General features: G+C 41.9%; 1 protein-coding gene across 1 annotated transcript in view; it reads left to right on the top strand.

The window, feature by feature from the left end:
- ANKDD1B (ankyrin repeat and death domain containing 1B) overlaps window positions 1-26,211 on the top strand; it is a 97,484-nt gene extending 71,273 nt beyond the window's left edge. Inside the window, exons 8-15 of the mRNA XM_073624041.1 lie at window positions 8,777-8,875; window positions 10,605-10,703; window positions 13,110-13,208; window positions 13,838-13,936; window positions 15,807-15,902; window positions 18,431-18,623; window positions 20,516-20,647; window positions 25,495-26,211. Coding sequence (XP_073480142.1) covers window positions 8,777-8,875; window positions 10,605-10,703; window positions 13,110-13,208; window positions 13,838-13,936; window positions 15,807-15,902; window positions 18,431-18,623; window positions 20,516-20,647; window positions 25,495-25,553 — 876 coding nt within the window. The 3' untranslated portion in view covers window positions 25,554-26,211. The remainder of the gene's footprint in view (window positions 1-8,776; window positions 8,876-10,604; window positions 10,704-13,109; window positions 13,209-13,837; window positions 13,937-15,806; window positions 15,903-18,430; window positions 18,624-20,515; window positions 20,648-25,494) is intronic.
- The last annotated feature ends 327 nt before the right edge of the window (window positions 26,212-26,538 follow it).

Genomic DNA, 26,538 nt, shown 5'->3' with positions numbered 1-26,538 from the left:
AATCCCTCTCTGTGGCTTGAGGGCAGTCTAAATAGGACATGTTTGTGAAGAGCTCCTACCATCCTGCTAGACATCCTTGGAATCCCTTCTCCAGCGGACCCATCTTGTTCCCTCTGCTGCACTCAAGGCTCCCCAGGCGCTCCCCGAGACCGAAATTGTGGCGATTTTCCACATCTGTAGCCACCTGGAGGACGGACCATGGCTCCAGCCTAGCTCCAGGAGTGGTGGCCATCTTGCTCCACCCGGCCACGGTACCAGGGCCCCCCTGACCACTCTGCATCTGACCCTGCAGCTACACAGCCACCGCTCGAGACTGACATTGTGGTGCTTTGCCGTGTCTGTCGTGTCTGCGACCGCTTGATGCTGCACTCAGTGACACTGCTTCACAGCGGCCTGCTGGACCCCAGGACTCGCCTACCTGACTCCTCCATGCCTGATCCGGGCCAGCCATGGAAGCCAGAATGCTTTAGTAGGTCATGCCGTGACCCCCAGCAGCGGATGGCTGCTATTGTCAGTAGCACGAGTTAGAGCCACAGCCCTAGTCCTAGCTCCAGAGCCACGTGTAGTGGCTATCTTGCTCCACCCTGCTACAGTGTCCTGATCTCCTTCCCCCTCTGCACCCGGCTGACTCAATACACTGCCACCGAGGTTCTCCAACCTGTCAAACTGCCACATGCAGCTTCCATTGAAGCATTCCTCTGCTTCCACAACCCTGACAGACAATTCACAGCACAAACTCTGGCTCCCTCGCCTGTTAGATTACCGCCCGACGAGGAGCGTGGCTGACTACCGGGATATGAGGAAGCAGTTTGCCTGAGCTCCGTCTGTCCCGCTCCTATCCTAGCCTGATCCTGCTGACCCGATCGCCCCTGTGAGAACCCACAAGCCTTCTTACCCTCCTGAGACCACTGAGAACACCTGAGAATGATGAAATACGACCCCGCGCTAGAGGATATCACCGAATTCCCACCGCTGCTCTCTCCATGTGAGCCGCAACAAAATATCGCCGGCCAGCCTCATGGAAGGAATCACAGCAAGCCCTCCTCTTCTTCCACGGCAGCGCAACACAAACCATGGAGGGGTGAGTCACAAAACCCCCTGCTTCTAGCCCCGATGACCCCCTGCTGCTCTCACAGCCTGAGGTCACAGCACCTCTCTCCCCAGTGCTGACCATGCTGACACAGGTCCTGCGAACCCACGCTAACACAAATTATGGAGGCTATTCAGCACAGCCATGCTTCTCTCACCACTCAGACTCTATCAGATCAGATCTTCCTTTCTTGAAGCAAGATCTTCACAATCTCTGCCATAGAGTGACCAATGCAGAACAACGCATAGGAGATTTGGAGGATGATAGCCGTCCCTTGCAGGCCTCTGTTAGAGAAATACCCAAAAGTATACCACCGATAAGTTAACAGATATGGAGGACCGCCTGAAGCGTAATAATCTGCATTTTTTGGGCTGTTTGAAAGGTATGGCCCCTGAGGCTTTCATGGAGCGGTGGTTAACATCTACTTTTGGCGCCTCCACCTTCTCTCCACTACTGGCCATAGAACGAGCGCATAGAGTTCCCCTGCTCCCCTTATTTATTGGGACACCCCCCACGTGCTATGCTCATCAAACTGCTGCACTTCAGGGACAGAGAAGCATTCTCAGGGCCGCCCGCACAAAGGGCCGCATATCCTTCAATGGCAAGAGAATCACTATCTTTCCTGATTTCTCCGTGGCTATGCAGAAACAGAGGGCTACCTTCCTGGCCATTAAAAGGAGACTTCGAGACCTCCAACTGTCCTATGGTATGCTATGCCCTGCACAACTGAGGGTCATCCATAAAGGAAAGGCCTACTTCTTTGCAGATCCGAAAGAGGCGGCCCACTAGGTGGATTCATTGGGTCCTCCTGATCAACGTCACCAGCAACGAAAATCTCCACCTCACTGACCTTCAGTTATCCTTCACAGCTCCCCTCCCTTCTTCTTTTCTCATATGCACCAATCAGCAAGATTAGGCACAGAGAAAGCTTGTTCACTCATGATACCCCCCTTTTTTTCTGACACTTCTCATCCGAGTGACTGATGAACCATTACCTTATGTTGTCCTCCATTTACTGGACAAAGCTACTCCTGGATAGCTGTCACCGCAATCTCCTTGATGATGTCCTACTGAGATAACTGACACATCCCTGTAGGGCACGGGTCACCTAGCATAGTTCACTTTGCAGGCACAGATGGAGTCTATATGTTGCAAACTCTATCACCACCCACTACGGTTTGTTGGGTACGGGACTACACCATGTCCCCCATGTTTTACGGTTTTGTTTCTGGGATCAAAGCCCCCAAGTGTTGGGGATTGGGGGCCCAGGAGGGGTAGAGCTGTTCTACCTGTTTCCCTTGTTTTTGGGACATGCTCCTCACTTTTCTATTTTTACGTTTATCTTTTGTGTCTTTTTTTCCCCATGGCTTTTGGTAGGATCGAAATACTATACCTTCTTATCTATGTGTTGTTATCAGCGACTCATGCTAGGTTGGGGTTGCAGGTTTCTAAAACCTGGTTAACCGCTGGTCGACCGCTGTACGGACATTTACGTCAGCAGAATGGCATGGACAGGCAAATGGGCTTACAGGTACGTCCCTTTAAATTTGCCGCCATGTGGTCGCATGTGCGCAACCCTGCCGCGAGCTCCATGAGTGTGATCATGGGTCCCACGGACTCGATGTCTGTGGGGATACCCACGATCGTCTCACGGAGAGGAAGAACGGGAAAATGATAATATAAACAAGGATTTCCCTGTTCTGCCTAATGACACTGACACTGATCACAGCTCCCTCAGTGTCATGTCACACGTAGCCCATCCCCCCCTACAGTTAGGATCACTCCCTCAGACACACTTAACCCCTGCAGCTCCCCCTCCTGGTTAACCCCTTCACTTCCAGTCACATTTACACTGTAATCAATGCATTTTTAATCGCACTGATCACTGTATAAATGTGAATGGTCCCAAAAAACTGCCAAAAGTGTCCGATCTGTCCACCATAATGTCGCAGTCATGATAAAAATCGCTGATCGCCGCCATTTTTTGTAAAAAGAAAATTATTAATAAAAATGCCATAAAACTATCCCCTATTTTGTAGACGCTATAGCTTTTGTGCAAACCAGTCAATAAACGCTCATTGCGTTTTTTTAACAAAAATATGTAGAAGAATATGCATCGGCCTAAACTGAGGAAAAAAAAAAATTTTTATATATTTTTTGGGGATATTTATTTTAGCAAAATGTAAAAAATAATGCATTTCTTTCAAAATTGTAGCCTTTTTTGTTTATAGCTCAAAAATCTTTGGCCAGCCAAATGGTCTGGGGCTTAAGTGGTTAACCTCACTACAATACAGTAAATATTCTTCTTTATGGTATACATTGCATGGCTATGTCTAAACTACATGTAATTTCATGGAATGTTAGGGGGCTTAACTCCAAGGTTAAACGTTCACTGATGTTTGAGTACCTGGCACGACACAATCCGCATGTGATCCTTCTCTAGGAAACTCACCTACTTGGCTCCAGAGTAATGGCACTAAATAGGGCGAAAATAGCTTACACCCTACACTCCACATACTCCCGAGGCACATCTATTCTCATAGCTAAATCAGCTCCTGTTACTATTAAGCATATTAACCTAGATCCTGATGGCTGCTACGTAATTTGGGTGTTAGAACTCCTTGGTAAACTATACACGGTGACTAGCCTGTATGCCCCACCACCCTTTACTAAACAACTCTTTGATCGTGTACTCACTTCCATCCTGGAAATTGCAGAAGATCCTTTATTGATAGCTGGAGATTATAATACGGTCCTTGACAACTCTCTTGACAGATTTTGATGCTCTACTGTATCCCCCACTCCCTTAGGCACTTATCTGACCAAATATGACCTAGTAGAGGCCTGGAGATGGAAAGATGCGGATGGGATGGAATGTTCCTGTCAATCTGACCCTCACGGTACACTATCACGTATTGATCTGTGTTTACTATCCTTTGATTTACTCGGCATGGTGAACAATGTCAGATACCTCCCTTGAGCGGTGTCTGATCACTCTCCACTGTTGGTGGACCTAGCTTTGGGGGTATTGCCAACTTTTTGGGTGTGGCAACTGAGCCCGCTATGGCTGGAGGACCAGGCTGTCACAGATCGGGGAACGGCTGATCTGAACTCCTATTGAGCTACTTATACACAGAGTGCATCCGTCCCTGTGGTCTAGGATGTCTTCAAGGCTACCATGCGCGGCTCGTTTGCTGCGGCCATAGGGCAGGCCCGCAAGGCATATCACTCCAGATTGGTGGATGCAGAGGGGGAGCTTCAAGCGGCGGAGGCGGCTTACTCCGCATCCTCTATGCCCAAAAAACACGCTGCCTGGCGACACAAGGCCAGGGAATTAAACATGGTATTACTCAAACGCACTCAGAAAAAACTGTTATATCAAAATCAGCATCTCTTCGAATTTGGCGACAAAAACAATCGCCTTCTAGCCTACCTGTCTAGACTGGACTATATCAGCCATGCAGCATCCCTAGAATTCAGAACTCGGAGGGCATAATAGTAGAACAGACAAAGGAGGGAGTAGAGGCTTTTGTTACATTCTACTTCACTCTATATTCCACTGGGGCCCACTATACTATTGTGGAATTAGACAACTATTTACAAGATATTTCACTTCCAAAATTACTAGATTCTCAGGTCTCATTGCTAGATGCCCCCCTAAAGACCGAGGAAATAGGAGAAACCATCCAGTCCTTTGCTAGAAATAGGATGGCAGGGTTGGACGGATTCCCTTTAGAATGGTATACGCAATATAGAGAGTTACTGATTCCACATCTCCTCAGGGTATACAACTAATGCCCCGTACACACGGTCGAACTTTCCGACGGAAAATGTGTGATAGGACCTTGTTGTCGGAAATTCCGACCGTGTGTAGGCTCCATCACACATTTTCCATCGGATTTTCCGACACACAAAGTTTGAGAGCAGGCTATAAAATTTTCCGACAACAAAATCCGTTGTCAGAATTTCCGATCGTGTGTACACAAATCCGACGCACAAAGTGCCACGCATGCTCAGAATGAATAAAGAGATGAAAGCTATTGGCTACTGCCTCGTTTAGAGTCCCGACATACGTGTTTTACGTCACCGCGTTCAGAGCGATCGGATTTTCCGACAACTTTGTGTGACCGTGTGTATGCAAGACAAGTTTGAGCCAACATCCGTCGGAAAAAATCCTAGGATTTTGTTGTCGGAATGTCCGATCAATGTCCGACCGTGTGTACGGGGCATAAGAGTAAATTACAAAACAACTATTTCCGACCCCTTCATGATATGCAGGGGTACCAGACAGGGGTGCCTTCTGTCGCCACTACTATTTGCACTGGAGATAGTGCCACTGGCAGCGCTGATCAGATCTAGTGGGGAAGTTGTGGGACTGACGACTGGGGGCCTGGAAGAAAAGGTATCCTTACACGCGGACGACATGTTGATATATTTGGCAGATCCCCAGTCGTCACTTCCTACTCTACTGGATATTATTCGGCACTTCGGGCACTTTTCTGGCTTCCAAGTAAACTGGGACAAATCCCTGTTGTTTATGCTAGACCAATCCTCCCCAAATACACTACCACCCTCATGTCCATTACAGATTGCACATACCTTTTGCTATCTAGGTATTGAGATACAACGGCCTATCTCCTCATACGCCAAAATTAATTTGAATCCACTCATTAATAGAATGAGGAATACGCTTAAGACCTGGGCCAATCTTCCCCTGACGCTGTTGGGTAGAATAAATATTTTTAAAATGATCTTTTTACCTTGCTTTCTATATATTCTGAGTAACTCCCCAATATACATCCCCAAAAACAAATTTAAGGAAATTGACACGATTCTTATTACATTTATTTGGGGCGGAGGGGTAGCTAGAATAGCAAAAGACACGCCACAACTACCTATTTTGGAGGGGGGATTGGCGCTCCCTTGCCTTCAAACTTATTATGTGGCCTCACAGCTGGCCCATGCACACTGATGGTTCTACCCCGAGGAGAACAATGCGGCAACAGCCATCCTTACTTCCTATGAATCTCTCCAAAATCAAATACATTGTCTCTCCACCAGGGAAAGGGAGGGTATGAAAGTTCTCTCTATGACCCTATGGATATTCAAACTTTCGAAGCTACTGCCGTCCAGTGCGCATATTACCTATTCCCCTAATGCCCCCTTATGGAGTTACCCAGGTCTACCAGAATTCTTCCACAGAACAGACAGTGGGTTCTGGTTCAAGTGTGGGGTTAGACTGATCACCCACCTATTTATAGTGAACGTTTTTTGATCCTTTGCCGAATTTCACAGGGACTATGGCCTTCCTCCTACGGCCTATTTCCAATATCTGCAGATACGCCATACAGCCACAACACAGTTTGACCTTCGAAACATAGATATCCAACCCTACCCACTTGAACGCTTATTGACCGACCCGTCTCACACTAAACGTGTGTCCGCGTACTACAAAACGCTCCTTCATACTACGACAACTAGGATTAGCACCACAAAAAATAAATGGCGCTCTGACATACGAGAGCTGATGGAGGATATTTGGCAGAAAGTGCTTCCCCTCCAGGTATTGTCTGTTATCTCTTCCCAGGATAATGTTATTCAAACCAAATTATTATACAGGTCTTACTTTACCCCTTGTTTACTCCATAGACTAAAGAGACTACCCTCCGCAATATATTCCCGATGTGGCATGGCTGATAGAACATTTTTCCACTTAATGTGGGAATGCCCGCTGATTAGATAATTCTGGTCAGGGGTCATGGCCCTTATCAGCTCCCTCACTCAGTTGCCTAACATTTGTAATCCCCTGAGATGCCTGCTAGGATATTTATATGATGAAAATATATTTAAGAATGTACAAACCTTTCTAAGAATTATCCTGTTTTATGCAAAGAAACAATAACTATGCATTGGAAATCCCAATCTTCACCTACTATAGCCTTCTGGCTCACTATAGTCAATCAAGCTATGCCTTTATACAAATTGACTTATGAGGCCAGAGGATGCCCAAAAAAGTTTCATAAGATTTGCAATCCAGGGGTTAGTTCTGATTAAGTGAGCACTGTTTGCTCCTTTAATGCTACATTGTGCATTTATGTTTTTGTCTGTTTGTATGTAAACAATTAAAAAAATTATACCTTTAAAAAAAAAAAAAGTAATCCCTCTTTGACCAGTCCCTACTCCACTCTGCAAAATGCAATTTACTTGCTTATAGAGTATTACAGTGCCAATATCAGGCCCAGCTTGGGATGAGTGCAGGGGCTAAATAACTCTGGATCAATCATTTGCACACTGCTTTACACCCTTACACATTTCTAGCAAACTTTTCATAAAAACAGGGATTTTTTTGCAATATATGTTCTATCTGGCCACTGTGTCAAAATAATCCCTCTCCGACCAGTCCCTACTCTGCAAAATGCAATTTACTTGCTTATAGCGTATTTCAGTGGACATAGTGCCAATATGGGGCCCGGTTTGGAATGTATCCAGGGGCTCAAGAACTCTGGATCTGGACCAATCCTCTGCACACTGCTATACACCCTTACACATTTCTAGCAAACTGCATAAAACAGGGAATTTTAGTTAACATACATTGCACTGCTCTTTCACTGTCCATTCACAGGTGGAGTATAGAAATATGTAGTCATCAGTCTTGGCTGTTGTGTGTGACAGAGCTGTTTAAATCTCAGGACTGCGTTGACAAAAATACAATTCCTTTTGGTAGCTAAAAAAAGCTCTCATATATATATAATTTTTAATCTTATTGCCTGGAGCTCAATTTTAAAATGTGTTCTAATTTAATGTAAAGTTAGCACCAAAACTGAAAATTATTAGTAAATTTAATATAAGTAGAAATTAGAATGAAAATTAGTAGAAATTAGTAATTAGAAAACGTAGTGAAAAACATAGGATCACTGAAAGCGTACGCCTACCCAGTAAACAATTTCCCATGTAGAAATTGAATTCAGTTTGGAAATTACATTTGGAATTGTTCAGTAACTAGTGTTCACTGTGCTTATATTATATTATATTATATTATATTATATTATATTATATTATAAAGAAAAAAGTTGCGCTAATATCCCAATACATATTAAGAATTCAAATATAGAAAAAGTTAATTGCAACCAAGTCCAGGTGCAATGAAAGAAATAAAGGTGCATGCCAAACGTGATCAGTAGACAGGTAGATGTGGGACTCAAATCACCGGTATAAAGAACGATATTAGGTGTACTGCTGACCAAATCCTCTATCAGGTGACATCATATGAGGTTTACCAAATTGCAGTGACCATCTAATTAAAGATAGGTCAAAGCAGGCATTGGGAATATGGCATCATGCAGGTCGTCAAAGGTGTTGTCATCAGTAAAAAAAGGGTTATCTGGTCATCTCACAATGGGTATATAGGAAGGAAACCTCATTTAGATATCGATTATGGTGTTGGTACATTGAAGATAAAAGTGGAGAATCTTCCTAATGTTCCTTACTGGAAGTGGCAAAAATAAAGGAAAATTTGAGCTGGTTTAAGCTCTCAGTACCTGTCATAATGGACAGATGTTGGCTATTGATTTGAATCTATTCAACAATCTACCCATATGACTGGTCTAAATGTTGTACACAGTAGTTGTTTCATGACAGTAAAGTACATTCCTGTGTGACGATATGACCTCTTTTATTGTTCTCTAGGATGGGGCCACACCATTTTACTTGGCAGTGGAAGAAGGACATGAATCTTGTGCCAATCAGTTACTGCAAGCTGGGAGCGACATCAACACTATAACCTATGTAAGTATTTTTTAGAGGAGGGCCTTAAACCTTTCACAGGGAAAACATTGTGTATATTACTACTGAACAAAAATTCCCACGTGTTTGATAATCTTTTGACTGTGGAAATGTAATTGTTTAGTTTGGTGCCAGGCATGTGGCACTAGTAGTTTTTTTGATGGATCACTTAACCTTGAAACTGCCAATTAAAGTGGTAGTAAAGTCACAATTATAAAATTTACTAACAGGCAGGGTTTTTATAACAGAAGAGACCCTAGAAGTCTCTTCTGTCATAAATCCCCCCGCCTGTCAGCTGGTAAATGTGATCTGAGCTGCGCATGAACATGTTTATGGCCTGCTCTGTGTGATACGGCGATGTGACTCCTGTGCGCATGCATGGGAGTGATATCAGCCCAGCCATTTAAGTGGCCGATGATAAGAATCTCAGAAGAATGACCAGGTGAACATGGAATCACCGGCTACAAGCGAGATCCATTACAGCGCAGTGCTGGACGGCTCCATGTGCCAGTGAGTCTGCCATAATGTACTAGTATGTAGTGCATTCTAGTACATTATGATTTAAGCTTGCAGGGGGGCCCATTTCTTTACATTTTTGAAGTGACTTTACTACCGCTTTAAAGTTTAATCCCCAACTTAGTCATGGAGAATTTTTTTTTTGCACACCATTCTGGAACCAACCGTATGGTTAAAAGGGTGCTGCAATGACTTCCAAATAGTCATGGTGTATAACAGCAATTACACAGAAAGACATTTCAAGAATGCACATGAACCTTTCATCACGCATGCAAGGACCCTTCGTTTGAGCTTTGCACTGTGTCTACATATTTTATCTATGCTATTATTTAACCAAACTCCTAAAATGATCCTTGAGGTGTACCCTAAACACATAAAGCCCAACTTCATCCAAATATTTATTTTTTTACTTTTTTATGGAAACTAAAGGTTACAAACCCTATTTTTTTTGTCCAAGTAAAACGTGGGTCACAATAATAGGAGGTGATGAGATATCTCTTCGATAGACAGAGACAGCAACATAAGCAAATGTGTTTAGTAAACAAAACCAGGGTTTCTCAACTAGGGTTCTTCCAGAGCTTTCTAGGGGTTCCTTGAGCAATAAGCAATTTTTGCCTCTCTTATAAATTCCCACTGACACCATTGATCTTTTTAGCTATCTGTAAGAGGGGTAATTCTTACTAATGACCACAAGTTTAAGGAGCATTCTTCCCACTAACCATCACTCTAATGTATCATGAGTTGTAGATATAGACATTTTTAGCAGGGGTTCCCCGAGGCCAGAATATTAGTTTAAGGGTTTCTCTGTGTTGAAAAGGTTGAGAAAGTCCAGGTTAAACCATCTCCCAGATATTTTTTGTGCTATGTTTCCTGTCCAAGTGACACCCAATGTTTGCGCTGTGTCAGCAGTACAAAAAGGAGGGTATTCTCCCTAATAAAACACAGACAGTGATAAAAACCTGACAATGAAACTAGCTCTTACTCACTATCCAAAATGAAAAATAAATTATAATATGACTCTAGTTGGGCCTTAACTTGACCTTATATTGTTTTTTTTGTCACTTGTGTGAAATATATTCTGGTTCTTCCTTTGTGAAAATCAAATGAACATGTTTTAACTTTTAATCAAACAAATCTAGTTGTACACATTACCCTCATACATTATCTTTAATGTGGCATTGCAAACAGTGCTGTTTACTATATTTTATATTTTCAGGATGACTACACAGCATTGCACATAGCAGCGGAAAAGGGTTACTTATCCCTGGTCACTTTCCTTATTAGAAACAACATTGACCTAACTGCAAAACCTAATGTAAGTAATGGAAACTTTGGCCTGTCTCTATGTTAGAGACTCTACATTGCATTTGATTATACTTACAGTAGATGGGTGATTAAATAAAACTGGAGTTCAGTGTTGTAAATGATTTTGGCTACAGCACAGTTGGAAATCCCCATAATGGCCTGGGGCCCTGCTGTAATAATGATGTTATTACGAGTGATGTGACAATGTCATCTATACCGAAGCAATGATATTGTGGTAAACAAAATGATGTGCTACTGGAAATAACAGTTTCCCTGCAGACAATTCTGATGATTCTCAATATACTTTGGCGCCCCCCATCCTAGCAGTGTCAGGGGTCAGTTTGGCTCTATATAGCAGTTTGAGCTCAGGCTTCTGGGTTGAATACCTTTTGAAGAGTGGCATACATTGTTAAAACTGCAAAACTAAAGGTGGCTAAGGCTGCTAACATCAAAAGTGGGGAACATACTTTTCCCCAGCCTTAAAAAGCATACTTTCAATGTATTATAATGAATTACACAAATGCATTGTGTATTTTATAAAGATCCAATATTGTGACGGGAGTCACTTTGAGCGGGGGGGCTGGTGGAACCCAGCTTACCTTAAAGAGGTTGGGAAGTTCCTTGTCCAGCTCCCCCAGCCCCTCCTATGTGTAAGTAACCTTGTGTCTATTAGGGGCATAGGGTGACGGAGAACTCCAGTTGGGTCTGCTTAACCCGACTCACTGTACAACTACACCGGACTCAGCATTTCCTATTGACACTGAGTTATGGCTTGTGACTGGGTGGGCTAAGGGCTCTTGGATCGTGCTGGTACCGGACAAAGGAAGCGTATACAGCAGACATAATCCTGTTGAGGACGAGGGGTCCGTGACAAATATATCTACCTACAACTTATATAGCAGTTATGAGTGGTTTGATGATCAGTTCGCTTTCCAGCTGCCTAAAAAAATCATCTTTGTTGGAAATAGTAACCAACCAAATAATTCCTTATTTATTTATTACAGGAATTTATATAGCGCTGAAAATTTATGCAGCGCTTTATGAACATTCACATCAGTTCCTACCCTCAAGGAGCTTACAATCTGAGGTTTCTTACTCACATTCATATGTACACATACTAGGGCCATTTAGAAAGGAGGCAATTAACCTCTGGGTGTGTCTTTAGAGTGTGGGAGGAAACTGGAATACCCAAAGAAAACACATGCAAGTACAGGGAGAACATGCAAACCCAATGCAGGTAGTGTTGCGATTGGGACTTGGAACTGATGACCCTAGTGCTGCCAGGCAGAAGTGCTAACCTAAACTATTTCTTTACCAGGTAAACCAAAACTATTTAATTATACACCCTTAAATATAAGAGAATAAAATAAAAATCAAATGCAAGGCAATAAACATCTGGTCATTTTTAAATATTTTCACCATACTTATTGGTACCAATTAGCACCAAGCATTTTATAAATTGAATAATAGATTGATAACTGTGAATCACTGGGAACTGTACTGCATTACACTAATGGCAGACTATTTGCCACCTCAACCTCCACAACATCTCCAAAATATGCCCCTTTCTAACTAATGGCACAACATCTATCCCCCTTCAATCCATCATGAATGCTGCTGCCAAACTCATCCACCTTACCAACCGCTCTGTGTCTGCTACTCCTCTCTATCAATCCCTCCACTGGCTTTCGCTCACCCAAAGAATTAGATTCAAAATACTAATAACTACTTACAAAGCCATCCACAACTCTGCCCCCAGCTACATCACTGATCTAATCTCAAAATACCAACCTAATTGTCCTCTTCGTTCTTCTCAAGACCTCCTGCTCTCTAGCTCCCTCATCACCTCCGGGACTTTTCCAGAGCCTCTCCAATCCTATTGAACTCCTTACCCCAATCTGTCTGATTATCATCTACTCCTTTAGCTTTTAGACGATCCCTGAAAACCCTCCTCTTCAGAGAAGCCTATCCTACCCACACCTAACAACTGTATTTTCATTTTCTCCATCTGATCATCCCCCACAGCTTTTACCTTTTGTTCCACTTGACCCTCCCTTCTAGATTGTAAGCTCTAACGAGGCCCTCTGATCCCTTCTGTATCGAATTGTATTGTAACTGTACTCTCTGCCCCCATGTTGTAAAGCACTGCGCAAACTGTTGGCGCTATATAAATCCTGAATAATAATAATAATATTTGGCATTTTCTGCAGTTCCACTATAGTACAGAACCTGGAAGCACTGTATATGCAGTGCCATAATTTTCATCTTTTGTAAAACATTTCACAGAGATCCCTTAAAGACAAACCAAACAACAACAACTCAAAGACTATAAACTCAGTATATTTATAGATACCTCCATGTAAGCTCATATACAGTATATTTATATTTCTCCTTAATTGTTCTATTTAATTTACAGGATATGAACCCTCCCCTCCATTTGGCTATCCTGAATGATCATATGGATATAGTAGACATTCTTTTAGAGGCTGGATATGATATTAATACAATCAATGTGGTAAGTATAATATGGATTAAAAAGAAGTATGGAGAGTATAATCATTTGGTGTTAGTTTAATAAATAAGCATCAAATCACTGTATGTGCCTAATTGAACCTCATAATTGTAGTCCCACCCTACAATATTTCTTCATGCAATGTCCTGCTGTCATCTAATATCTATACTGGTGAGGACTGGAAAACTTTTGGCCTGGGCACAAACACCCCCTTAAATTGTAGGAATGCAATTTGGTGGCTAAAGAAAGTGTACTGTGACTGGAGGGCTTGGTGAATGGTGTGTATTCCAAAAGGACATCGTCTGTTGTGACACAGCTTTTTGCGTCTTCCAACATCTGCCTTCTTCCTCAAGCTCTTGACATTTGGTCACATGACACTTCAGAGTCGCCAGCTGTGATCACAGGTCTGAATAAAGAGCAGGTAGATAAATAATTCTGAACAGCTGTCACTGACTGCAAAAACCCACTTTGATTGAGGTCTGAATGGTGAAGCACCGCTAATCAGATCCCATCAGCCCAACATATCCCACTAATATTGGCCCAGGGGGCAAATGTTCCCTTCCCCAGCCCAGTCCTCCCCAAGTCAGTAGGCACTGTGGCTGATCACTTTCTTTTCCTTTATTTATCCACAGAGGCGACAGACTCCTTTGCATCTAGCAGCTGAACTGAAGAACACAGATTTAGTAGAGAGGCTTCTTATAGCTGGCTGTGATCTCACGATTGCAGATAAGGTAAGATTATGTACATTACACAAGACTAACGTAAGTTCTGAGGTAATTAGAGCTTATAGCTTATAAAGCCAAATTAAATGTCATGAGCAGAAATATATAATAATCAAATACAATATCCTGAGAGATAAGGGGCAAGATACCATAATTAGTGTAGCAACATAAGCGCACCAGAGAGACCAAGATCTAGTTTGAAGATATATGCCACAAAATAGTTGCCAGAGGTTTCATTTAGAATAATAGATGGTCTAGGTTAAATGACTCTACATATCTAGCTCCGAGAGGGGGAAGGTGTAAGTATGAGGCTGGAGAGAGTGGAGAGATTAAAATGGGAAGAGAAGACCAGAAGGGAGCAAAAGAAGAGAACGCTATGGAGAGATGACGGCAGAATGAGAAGGGGGGATTAAAGGGAGGGGAAAAAAGTAAGGGGGGTCCTCAGAGGTTGCCATTATAGCTTTAAATGTTTATAGATAGAAAAGATTAGATGTTCATTCAAGGTGGAGATGCAAGTCGGGGTTTCAGAGTTGAAGAAGGCATTGGGTCTGCTGAGTGGTGGGGAGCATTTGAGCTATGGTTGCCAAATTGAGAGAAATTTATCCTGAGATGATCCAGGTTTCACCATGTGCATTAGGTGATAGCTGCCCTATGCTGTTTTGCTTATTTGCAATAATAGCTTGTGCTTGTTGCTTCCTGGTTCATTCATTGCAGATCAGAATGGGGAACAAATGCTCCTCACACTTGACATCCTAAAGTGAGTTACCATGGTCACGGGTTCCCATCGAGTGAGAGAGTCTAAAAACAACCATGGGTGGTGGTGGGGAATGTGTGGGTATGTGGTGGTGGAGGTGTGGGAGATGGCACCCCATTCTCAGTACTGTAAACATAGGTGTGTGCAGCCTATTGCATTAGGGTATGTATCCCAAAACTCAAACACACACACATGCACATTTGATATTTTTATTATTTTTTAAAAAAATTTGAGGAGCTTTGGTGAAATAGCAGGTGGGAATTGTGCCGTATGGGGTGATTACTGTGTGCCCAGGCATACCTGGCACACCCCCTGCACACGCCTATGACTGTAAAAGTGATTGGGTGGCTGTACAAGCTGTAATCTTGTTTTAACCACTTGAAGTGCACGCTATTTATAAAAGCTTTATTGAAGCAAGTGGTTTAAGTTATCCCATGCCCACACTATACACAATAAAGTGTTTACATATTCTGAAAAGCAGTAAAATAACTTTAAAACAAGCCTTTATTCGCCTCTGCAGCTATAGACACTGTGGAGAAATACATCTTCACAACAAAGGCACAGTTCATTTGCCCTTTATCTTCTATGGCAGCTAGGCAACCTGCCAGCCCTCCTATGTAAATACATGTGGTGGTTCTAAGCTGTTATAAAGTGACTGAAACCTGACTTTAGAGTCTGTGTTGTGTTTGTTCTCAGAGGATGAATTACTTCATACCATATGCATTTAGAGAGGTCATAGTGGCCTGTGGTTAGCACTTCTGTCTTGCTGCCCTTGGGTCTCAGCCAGGACACTGCTTGCATGGAGTTTGCATGTTCTCCCTGTGCTTGCAGGGGTGTCCTCCCACACTCCAAAGACATGCTGGTAGATTCATTGTCTCCTGTCTAAATTGGCCCTAGTATGTATAAATGTCACATAAGGGCCTTAGATTGTAAGCTCCTTGAGGGTAGAGACTGATGTGAACAGTGAACGTAAACTGCTGTATAAATTGTATATGTTAAATAAATGCATATAATAAATAAATCCAAAGAGTTTAATTGTTGGTGATATGTCAGAATTCCTTGATTCCTTGTTTTTTGCAATTGTTTTTATCCTTAGTGACTACATTTTTATTTTCAATTCGGCAGCAAGGTAAAACAGCACTAGGTGTATCAGCAAGAAGCAATCACTTCCTGATTGTGGATATGATCATTAAAGCAGAAAGATACTACACATGGAGAAAGGTAAGAACTAAAAAATCTATAATACTATGGTACAGAGTAGTAGTATGTGTCTTGATGGTAACAATAATATATACTTAAAGAAAAAGTATGAACAAAGCTATTTTGGGCCTGCTTGTCCTATAGATCACAGAAGTGCACCTCATTCTGCAGTCCTGTGACCCCTTTTCAGCCAACAGTGGGCTAAAGCCTGGCATTGGCTGAAGTAACTTAGCTGGTCCAGGCTCTAGAACAGGGGTCTCAAACTGGAGGCCCTCCAGAAGTTTCAAAACTACAAGTCTCATCATGCCTCTGCCTGTGGGAGTCATGCTTTGTAACTGCCAGCCTTGCAATGCCTCATGGGACTTGTAGTTTTGCAACAGCTGGAGGGCCGCCAGTTTGAGATCCCTGCTCTAGAAAGATCCCGACTTAACAGTCGGGACCCACCCAGACGCCTGGACCGGCAGCTGACTCCCACCCTAGGGTTGCCATCTCATCCCTTTAAAACCAAACACATATTACACAGGTTCTGAGGCTGATTAAGGTGGTAATTAAACTCATTTAGGTCCCTTATCTGCATTAAATTAGCCTCAGAACCTGTGTAATTCATGTGTGTTCGGGTTTATAGGGATGAAGTAGCAACCCTATCCCGCCCCCTCCCCAGCACAGTGCTCCAGTGGAGGGGCAGAGCAGAGAGCCAATGACTTACAGTCACCGGCTCTCTTCAGACTGAATACAGAGAAATGAGCGATTAATGGTCTTTGATTGTTCAGTTCTCACTGAGCTGGCAGGGGACAGCTGCAGCTGGGATTGGTACTGCAGCTATTTTCAGATCCCCGCCCACTGACTTCTGTAGCTGACAGGTGCTGTGCAATCCTGTGCTTTGAAGGGCTGTAGAGGAGAAACAGCTGCAGATAAACAGGTACGACTTATGTAGGAGGATTAGTTTAATCTCCATGTATCGCCTGAGGCTTGTCACTTCACTGGGTATATGTAAGGCTCTACACTAACCACTTTAAAGTGTGTATCCATTTGGAGTATGTAGATGGCCCAATTAGCAGGGGGGCAGATGGCTCCACTGTATTCTTTAATTCTACAATTTGGCCTAAATGTTTGAAGCAATTCAGTTTTTCTATTGGATATGTTTTATTACAGGAAATACAACATATTGTTTTTTCGTTTATATAATAAAAAATAAGAAACCCAGTGGTGATCAAATACCTTAAAGAGGTAATGTGGTTAAAAACAAAAAATGATAAGAAAGAGAAAATAAATATAATATAAACTTACAAAAAGGAAAAGGTCTGATGTCACCTGCAAACCATCTCCATCCCAATATATGCGAAAAAATAAAGGAAATTGCCCCGGACTTTAAATGAGGTGAATGCGGTTAGCCAACAATTGACAGAGTAAATACAGTCTCAAAATGTATTAAAATTGTCATGCAAACATAAACAACATAAATCATAGCCAAGCCACTGAAATGATACATACAGTAAATAATGTCATTACACGTATCATGGTATAAAATGTAAATTGCAAAGTACACAGGCATGAGAAGTAATCCAACGTGCTTCGCAAGACCATGCTCGCTTCATCTGGGGTAGATGCATGTGTAGTACATCTGTAGGGGGTATAATAAACCAAATAAGTATCAACACAGAGATGGTATCGTGACAATTAGTCAAGAGGGTCCAAAACGCATGGCCCTATACTCACCATAGGCTGGATCAGACTACCAAATGCTGAATACCCAGAGGTGGCAGTAATGAGCGTCCGGGAGCTAAGGAGGCAGAAGAAAAACCAACCCAACAAAGCACAAATGGGGGTCAGACATGGCCAGGATGGGGGTGTGTGTCACCAAAGATCTCCCAATATCTATTAATAATATAATAGTAATAAGTAATACTATAATAAAGTCTGATCCAGCCTTTGGTAAGTATAGGGCCGTGCATTTTTGGACCCTCTTGACTAATTGTCACAATAACATCTCTGTGTTGATACCTATTTGGTTCATTATACCCCCTACAGATGTACTACACACACATCTACCCCTGATGAAGTGAGCATGGTCTTGTGAAACGCGTTGGGTTACTTCTCATGCCTGTGTACTTTGCAATTTACATGTTATACCTTGATACGTGTAATTACATTTTTTACTGTATGTATCATTTCAGTGGCTTAGCTATGATTCATGCTGTTTATGTTTGCATAACAATTTTAATAAATTTTGAGACTGCATTTGTTGGCCAACTGCATTCAAAGTCCTGGGGCGATTTAATGTATTTTGTTGCATAATATAAACTTAATGTTGTATTGTTAAATACAAAGCTGCATGAAATTGTGTATTTTATATCTGCCTGGTGATATGCATTGGCTGGACACCCCATGTTTCCCTCTCCTGTATAAGCATTGCTACATTTTCCTATCAGTGGCTAAAGGGTATAGTAGGATGCCCAACATGCTGATCTCAGAAAATTCCTGATAAATTTATTAACATGCTTTTTGATTTCTCCTCTTATTCGTTTTTTGCTCTGTTTTCCTCCTCACAGGAGCTTATAGAAGGTACTAACTCTGAGCAGTATATGACATTCAAACAAGACCACTCATCACAAACAAGCCCGCTCCGCTCAGCTCTTTGGAGTGTAGCATATGAGCACCTGAAGCCTGACGAATGGAAGAAACTGGCGCTGCTGTGGAAGTTCACAGAGCCACAAATTAAAGCCATTGAGACACAGTGGACAGGTAAAGATGGACCCTGACCCAGATAAGTCACCAGGGCAGGAGGTCAACCATGAAAGAAAACCAGGCTTTACTGAACTGGTAGAGGTTGTTAATAATATTTTAAAATAATGTTAATACTTTCTGTATGTTAATTGGCCTAGCTTCCCTCTAAGCTATGGACAGAGTGAGGAAGGAAATGAGAACCTATGTCAGATTTTTGTTGTGGTCGCTGTTCTTGTTGGGGTAGATTTTCCCTCACTTCCTGTCTGGACAGGAAGTAATGAGAAATGTTTTAAGTGAGGACTCAGACTGCAAGAGGACACTTCATTTCAGTAAAACCTCTGTCAGGTTACTAGCACTGTCTAGGTCAGGGGTGCTTAACCCGTGGCCAATAGAGCCCTTTGATGTGCAACCTCATTCTCTGGGATGGTGGAGTGGCAAGCCCAAATCACGGGCTGCCAATCCACCATCCCACAGCATCAGCATGGAGCTGGCACTGGCAGTGGAGGAAGCCAGCAGCTGAGGATGAAGCATAAGCCGCATAAGCCAATGCTTCCTCTGTAGCGCCAATTCCTGTCCCAGGTGGAGTGATACCAAGTGCACTTCCCCTGGGACCTTCCTAGAAGCTGGAAGAGAAAAAGGTCAGTTTATTAAACATCACATCAGTTTTGCAATGGGCATATTAGCACTTTTAAGAAAGGGTTATTAGGCTGCTTTCACACTGATCCACAGGTGCAGTGTAGTGCATCTGAGGCATTTCTGTGGATTAGCTGCACTGAGCTATAGACTTCTATTATATCCTGCGGGCTTGATGCGATTTCTGAAAGCACACAAACGCCTCAATACAGGCATTTTGGTGCACTTTCAGAAAGTGCACCACACCTGCAATATTTAGTAGAAGTCTATGGCAAAGCGCAGCTAACCAGCAAGAATGTTGCAGGTGCAATGTACACTGTGCATTAGAGTGAAAGCAGCCTTATAGGGGTCTCAAGACAGTAAGGCCCCTTTCACACTGGGGCGGTTTGCAGGCGTTATTGCGCTAAAAATACCGCCTGCAAACCGCCCCTAAACAGCCTCCAAGGGCTTTCACACTGAAGTGGTGCGCTGGCAGGACGGTAAAAAAAGTCCTGCGAGCCGCATCTTTGGAGCGGTGAAGGAGCGATGTATTCACCGCTCCTAAACCGCTCCTGTCCACTGAAATCAATGGGACAGCGCGGCTATACCGCGGCAATACCGCGGCTATAGCCGCGCTGTACGAGCGGTTTTAACCCTTTTTCGGCCGCCAGCGGGGGTTAAAACCGCACCGCTAGCGGCCGAATACAGCCACAAAAACGACGGTAAAACAGCGCTAAAAATAGCGCTGTTTTACCGCCGACGCCCCCACCGCCCCAGTGTGAAAGGGGCCTAAGGGCTCATTAACATTTGTGGTTTGGGGGGCAGTAAAACCCAATAGCTCATTGTGGCCCATGATCGGTTACTAAATCACTTAAGTGCCCCTCGCTCTTCGAAAAGGTTGAGCACCCCTGGTCTAGGTCTTCCTGCTCTGGTGACAACTGCTTATCAAAGGGAATAAAAAACATGGCTGGAGCTTAGTTTTGTTAATTTAAACTGGTATTATGTATCAATTTTATTATTCATAAAAATTTTGTTTATTTTTATACAAATATGATATATGATAATACATGAGGATTACAATGTATGTTTACTTTCCTGTCTTAGTGACCTCATCTCCTCTCCCATATTTCTTTTACGGGCATCATATTATGAACAGGAATGAGGGAAAATCCTCCCATTGGGTTTTTACAGAAATTTGACATTCCCCATTCCACTAAGAAATCAATACTGATTTAACTTACAAATAAATGGATCCACATGATCACAGTGCAGAAATGTAATGTTATCTTCATCCTAAGGTAAAGCAAGTTACAAGGAACATGGAAACAGGATGCTTCTCATCTGGTTGCATGGAATTTTGCTGAAAAAAGAAAATCCAATTAAGGCTTTATATGAAGATCTGGTTCGAATGGGACATCAACAAATGGCTGGTAAATATAGATATTTCCATATTCCTACTATATTTACATAGTGATAGTTATACCATACCTCCCAACTTTTTGAGTTGGGAATGAGGGACACCTATCAGCAAAAGTATGCACACCCCTTGCCACGCCCTCTTAAAGGAGAATTGTACCAAAAAAAAACAAGATAGGTTAAATCCACAAGTGTTTTTTTACCTCTACTATTCCTTTATATTGGCTTTTGGAATTTACAAATGCAGCAATTTAGAAATATGATGAAAGGTTTAGCGCTGGAAAACACTTTTTGATATATAAAAAGTGCGTTTTATATACAACTATATAGATCAGACTAAAATGAGGGACAGAGGAACATTGTTCCAAATCAGTGACAGTCCATCGAAATCAGGGAAAGTTGGGAGCTATGGTTATACTTTAATGATGTTTCACTATCCTTTGAAAAATGCAAATGGCCAGAATCATAGAGGTGTCTACACCTATCTCCAGCTTTCTATTAGAGCACTATGGGATCCCAAAACCTGAGGCCCTCTAACCTGCAAGCTTTAACACTTCCTGGTAGTGTCAAAGGCTGGCTCACCCCTCCCACGTTGGTCAGTAAAGCCATCTGCCATAGTGATGGGCCAATAGGAGGGTGGGCCAGGCTATAAAATAAATAAACAAAAAACATTTTAGAGTACTGCATTCTTCCAGCATTGACTTACTTAATACCACTCAGCATTTGGTAACATGACACATCAGAGCTGCTAAAGACTTTGATGCTGAAAAACTTCTCTTGCAAGGTGCTGTGATGGCAGGTCTGAACAATGAGTAGATAGCTATAGAACACCCAGCATGTGTCACTGACTGCAGGTTCCACTCTGATCAACTTCTGAATGGGGCAGTACCTCCACTTTGGGCCACCAAATGCCACCCCCTTCCCCTTGTCCCCAGTCTTTTCTTGCAGAGCAGAGTCACCTCTCCTCTCAATACAAATAAAATAGGTGGATCATGTGGCATTGGGTGGTTTACACACATACTTGATGAGAGCCATGATACAGGGCAAAAACAAACTCCAATTTGCTGTGGAAAAGCCTTAAGTGGGGTACACACTATAAGAAAATTGGGTGAACGATCATCTGATTTTCCTAGTTGTATCACAGCAAAGTCGGAACCAAGGAAGGAAATAATGTATGAAAATTCTTACACGACAAAGGCTTTTTGTTGTTGTTTATTGATTCTGATCACGTGCAGTCTTTCTTTTCTGATTTTTCTTGTACGGAAATGGTACGAAATGGTACACATTGAATGAAAATCGTTCGTTCTGTTCCCAAACAAGAAAAATGTTGGAGTTTGTCCCATTTGGAAATTTTCGTTCAGAAAGTCGGAATCAGTTGTTGAAAGCTGTGTACACACTACCAGAAAATCGTACGATCCTTCCTTGGATGAAAATGTTCGTCCAGTTTTCTTATAGTGTGTACAAGCCTTTAGAGTGTCATAGAAAGCTTAGAGTTTGTGGCCTAGGAAAAGTGTTTTAGACTGAATAGCTTACAATGCTGCCCACTGCAACACCAGGATAAATTATATTAAAATGATGATACACACACTATAAATATATAATTTTTACATAAATACTGTATTTATTGGCGTATAACACACACTTTTTCACCCAAAAAAATCGGGTGCAAATAGCTGCCTCGGAGGGGACAGGGAGGGGGGCGGGACGAGCGCCATCAGATTACATACAGTGAGAATCTCCTGTTTACTTGGCAGGCCTCTGTAATAGGACGTCCCGTCTCGTGGGCCGCCATTGGACCACTGCTCTGTCTGTCATAGGAGATTCTCACTGTATGTGATCTGTCGACGCTCATCCCGCCCCCCTCCTTGTCCCTTTTAGGCTCCAGATGGGCTTCGATCAGGCTAAACTGATTGCAATGTTGAGGCTATTGCATTGAAGGCAGTGGTGAGGCTGCTGCATTGATGGCACTTGTGAGGCTGCATTGATGGCAATTGTGAGGCTGCAGACGGGCATTGGTCAGTCTGCATTGATGGCAATGGTGAGGCTGCAGATGGGCACTGACCCTTATTTTGCTTCAAAGTTCCTTATTAAAAATTTAATTTTTTTCCCCCGAAATTTCCCTCTTAAAATTAATGTGCGTGCCAATATGGTATATATAATATGATCCCTTGCACATTTTAGGAGGTTATTATAATGATCATCTTTCCATGGTATGAGATTTGTTAATAAAAATGTGTCCCAGCTTATCCTAGAAGAATTATTGCACAACCTTCAGGAGTCTAATTTCTTCTAAAAAGAATTTCACTTCCAGGAAAACTTTGAAAATCCCTTTCGTTTCCTTTCCTTTCCTTTCCTATGCACTTCAGATCTCTAGAGATCAATTAGTTTTAATTAGTTAGGACTTTGCCAGAAACTGATTGCATTGGTACTGAACCTAAATAAACCCAGAACAAATGCCCTATTTTAAAGAAAAAAAAGTTACTGTTCGGCCTACAGCATCATCTGCCTCGTGTTTTGCTCTTACCTACATATCGCTATAATTCTCACATTTATGGAGTCCACATCAGTAGCTACTGTCAGTCTGTTGTCACAGTTCTATAATATTTAAAAAATTTTTTTGGGGGTTTCTTTTGCCAACTTACTTTTCTGTTACTAATATTGCTATAACAATTATAAATATATAAACAGATCCGCGCTTCAGACTATTTTACACCTGCAGCCCCCCTATGTAAGTAGGGGACACCTAAGTGATCCCCCAAAAAACTAGAAATCAAAGTATAGGGAGTGGCGCTGTGTTAGAACAAAGGGTGTGGCTTGTAAAATTAACAAGTGCTCTAGTGTGTGATATAATCGCTTCTTAGAAGTGAAGAAATATGTTATAATATGAAACTCCCAAAAATCAATGTATCCATATGTAATTAGTAAGAAATCCTTATTTAGTGGTAGAGGGAATTTACAACTATATGTGCAAGCAGTAACACAAATTTTAAATTATCACCATTATATAACATGTGTTGACAATAATATATAAATCTACTAATTAGTAAATATAAAGTGACAAATACCAAGTGGTGCTGTGTATAAAAACTGTGGTTATCAAACCATTGTGCATTAATGTGCAAAAAAACATTTAAAAATTGTAAATCATTAAAAATGTGTAAAATCCACAACTATGTGTTAAAAGAGTCCCATATACTGTTTGTTGCAAAGTGTTCGTAACCGTAATATAATGTGCCATGCACCAAATCCCTGTAGAACTCGTACAGAAGGTCCCTCTTTGGTGGTAAGGAGCCATGCTGTAATTATTGGCAATCACCCCCCAATGTGGTTGCACTCACCGGAGTACTCCACCCCTGCAGGGGTACGAGTGTATGATGTTGATACTGTTGGTCTCTCTGATGATATGGGTGCCAGTATACTTCCAAGCGTCCCAATCCAAAGCAGCTACTCGCATACAGAGAGATGGGGACTCAATGTCCCTTGATGTAATGTAGGTCCCCACTAGATATCCACTTTGATGTTAAAAAATAAAATAAAATAAAAGGTTCCAAATAGCATGATTCTGTTTAAAATGGATTCATTTATTTATATTAAACAGTCCAGTCATATAAGACTGATTTCACACTAACGAATAAAAAACACTTTAAAATTAGTGTTCCCAGAGAGGAGAGGGAGCTCACAGGCTCATATGCTCTCCACACATTCCGGAGACGCAGCGCTAGCATGAACCGCCGCTTGCGTTCCACCGGTCAGATATCCGGAACCACGATCCGCGGAAGTCACTTCCACGGATCGTGGTTCTGGATATCTGACCGGTGGAACGCAAGCGGTGGTTCATGCTAGCGCTGCGTCCCCGGACTGCGTGGAGAGCATATGAGCCTGTGAGCTCCCTCTCCTCTCCGGGAACACTAATTTTAAAGTGTTTTTTATTCGTTAGTGTGAAATCAGTCTTATATGACTGGACTGTTTAATATAAATAAATGAATCCATTTTAAACAGAATCACGCTATGTGGAACCTTTTATTTTATTTTTTAACATCAAAGTGGATATCTAGTGGGGACCTACATTACATCAAGGGACATTGAGTCCCCATCTCTCTGTATGCGAGTAGCTGCTTTGGATTGGGACGCGTGGAAGGATACTGGCACCCATATAATCAGAGAGACCAACAGTATCAACATCATACACTCGTACCCCTGCAGGGGTGGAGTACTCTGGTGAGTGCAACCACATTGGGGGGTGATTGCCAATAATTACAGCATGGCTCCTTACCACCAAAGAGGGACCTTCTGTACGAGTTCTACGGGGATTTGGTGCATGGCACATTATATTACGGTTACAAACACTTTGCAACAAACAGTATATGGGACTCTTTTAACACATAGTTGTGGATTTTACACATTATTAATGATTTACAATTTTTAAATGTTTTTTGCACATTAATGCACAATGGTTTGATAACCACAGTTTTTATACACAGCACCACTTGGTATTTGTCACTTTATATGTACTAATTAGTAGATTTATATATTATTGTCAACACATGTTATATAATGGTGATAATTTAAATTTGTGTTACTGCTTGCACATATAGTTGTAAATTCCCTCTACCACTAAATAAGGATTTCTTACTAATTACATATGGATACATTGATTTTTGGGAGTTTCATATTATAACATATTTCTTCACTTCTAAGAAGCGATTATATCACACACTAGAGCACTTGTTAATTTTACAAGCCACACCCTTTGTTCTAACACAGCGCCACTCCCTATACTTTGATTTCTAGTCTATTGCTATAACAATGGTAATGTAAGGAAAGATGTCTCTTGATATTTTCATGTTTATTTTTTCCCCAGAAACCTTCAGAGCTCAGAGCAGTAATGGTCTACAGCCTAAGAAATGTATTATTTCATGAAAGTGGACAAACATGGAGAATGCGGCAAACTCGATTTAAACCAGGATGGTGCATTGCCTGCTGCAGGTTATACCAAGTCAACATGCAATGGTAGAGCTCAAAAGCTGGTCAGGAGGTCTCTGCACTATACTAAATAGTGTAAGATGGAAAACAAATAGGTAAAAGATATGAGATTGGTGCATTTGTTCGATGGTTAAAGCAATTGCTTCCAGTAAAGATGAACAATTTGATCTGTAGACCATAATGGACTTGTTCTAATCCAGACTTCCCTATATGAATATTTTCATAGGACACTTATACATCCAAATTTAGTGTAAAGGCTATCATGATATGGGCCTCCTATAGAGTGTCTGATTGTAAGAACAGGATTTGTTGACCATAGAAACTTATTTCTCGCTTTCATGTTGCTAGAGTCTGCAACATTGCTACGGGCAAGACAGTGCTGGTTGCTTTACCTGACATTGTGATCAGATTTAAAAAGGTCTACATTGTACAAATCAGTACCTTCAAATTGTCTATAATCTACTTCTCTGTCTCTTTTTTTTATTCTGTTGTAAAATAATTTCTCTTTTTTTTTTACCTTTAGAGTTTAAGCATTTTATAATAATTTATATAAATGTGCAATATCCTTCAAAACTAAATACAGTTGTAATAATTATCAGTGTACATTAATTCAGCAGTTTTAAAAGTTATGCCATTGAACAGACACTGTCATTGTCTCCTACAGTAACTGTGCTGGAAATGTCATGATGCTTATCCTAGTTGTTTTCGGGGTCATTTTAATGAAATGTAAAATCAAAATGTAGTGGGGGGCTATCCCTTTAAGTCAGTGGTTCTCAACTCCTGTCCTCAGGACCCACTAACAGGCCAGGTTTGCAAGATAACTGAAATACATCACAGGTGATATCATTTGCTGCTCAGTGATTGCAGTATTCTAGTCTGCATCTCCCCAAGGTAATACTTAAATTCTGGCCTGTTAGTGGGT

This window comes from Aquarana catesbeiana, linkage group LG01, assembly GCF_042186555.1.
Source record: "Aquarana catesbeiana isolate 2022-GZ linkage group LG01, ASM4218655v1, whole genome shotgun sequence".
Classification (NCBI taxonomy): domain Eukaryota; kingdom Metazoa; phylum Chordata; class Amphibia; order Anura; family Ranidae; genus Aquarana; species Aquarana catesbeiana.
This window is presented reverse-complemented; position numbering and strand designations above follow the sequence as displayed.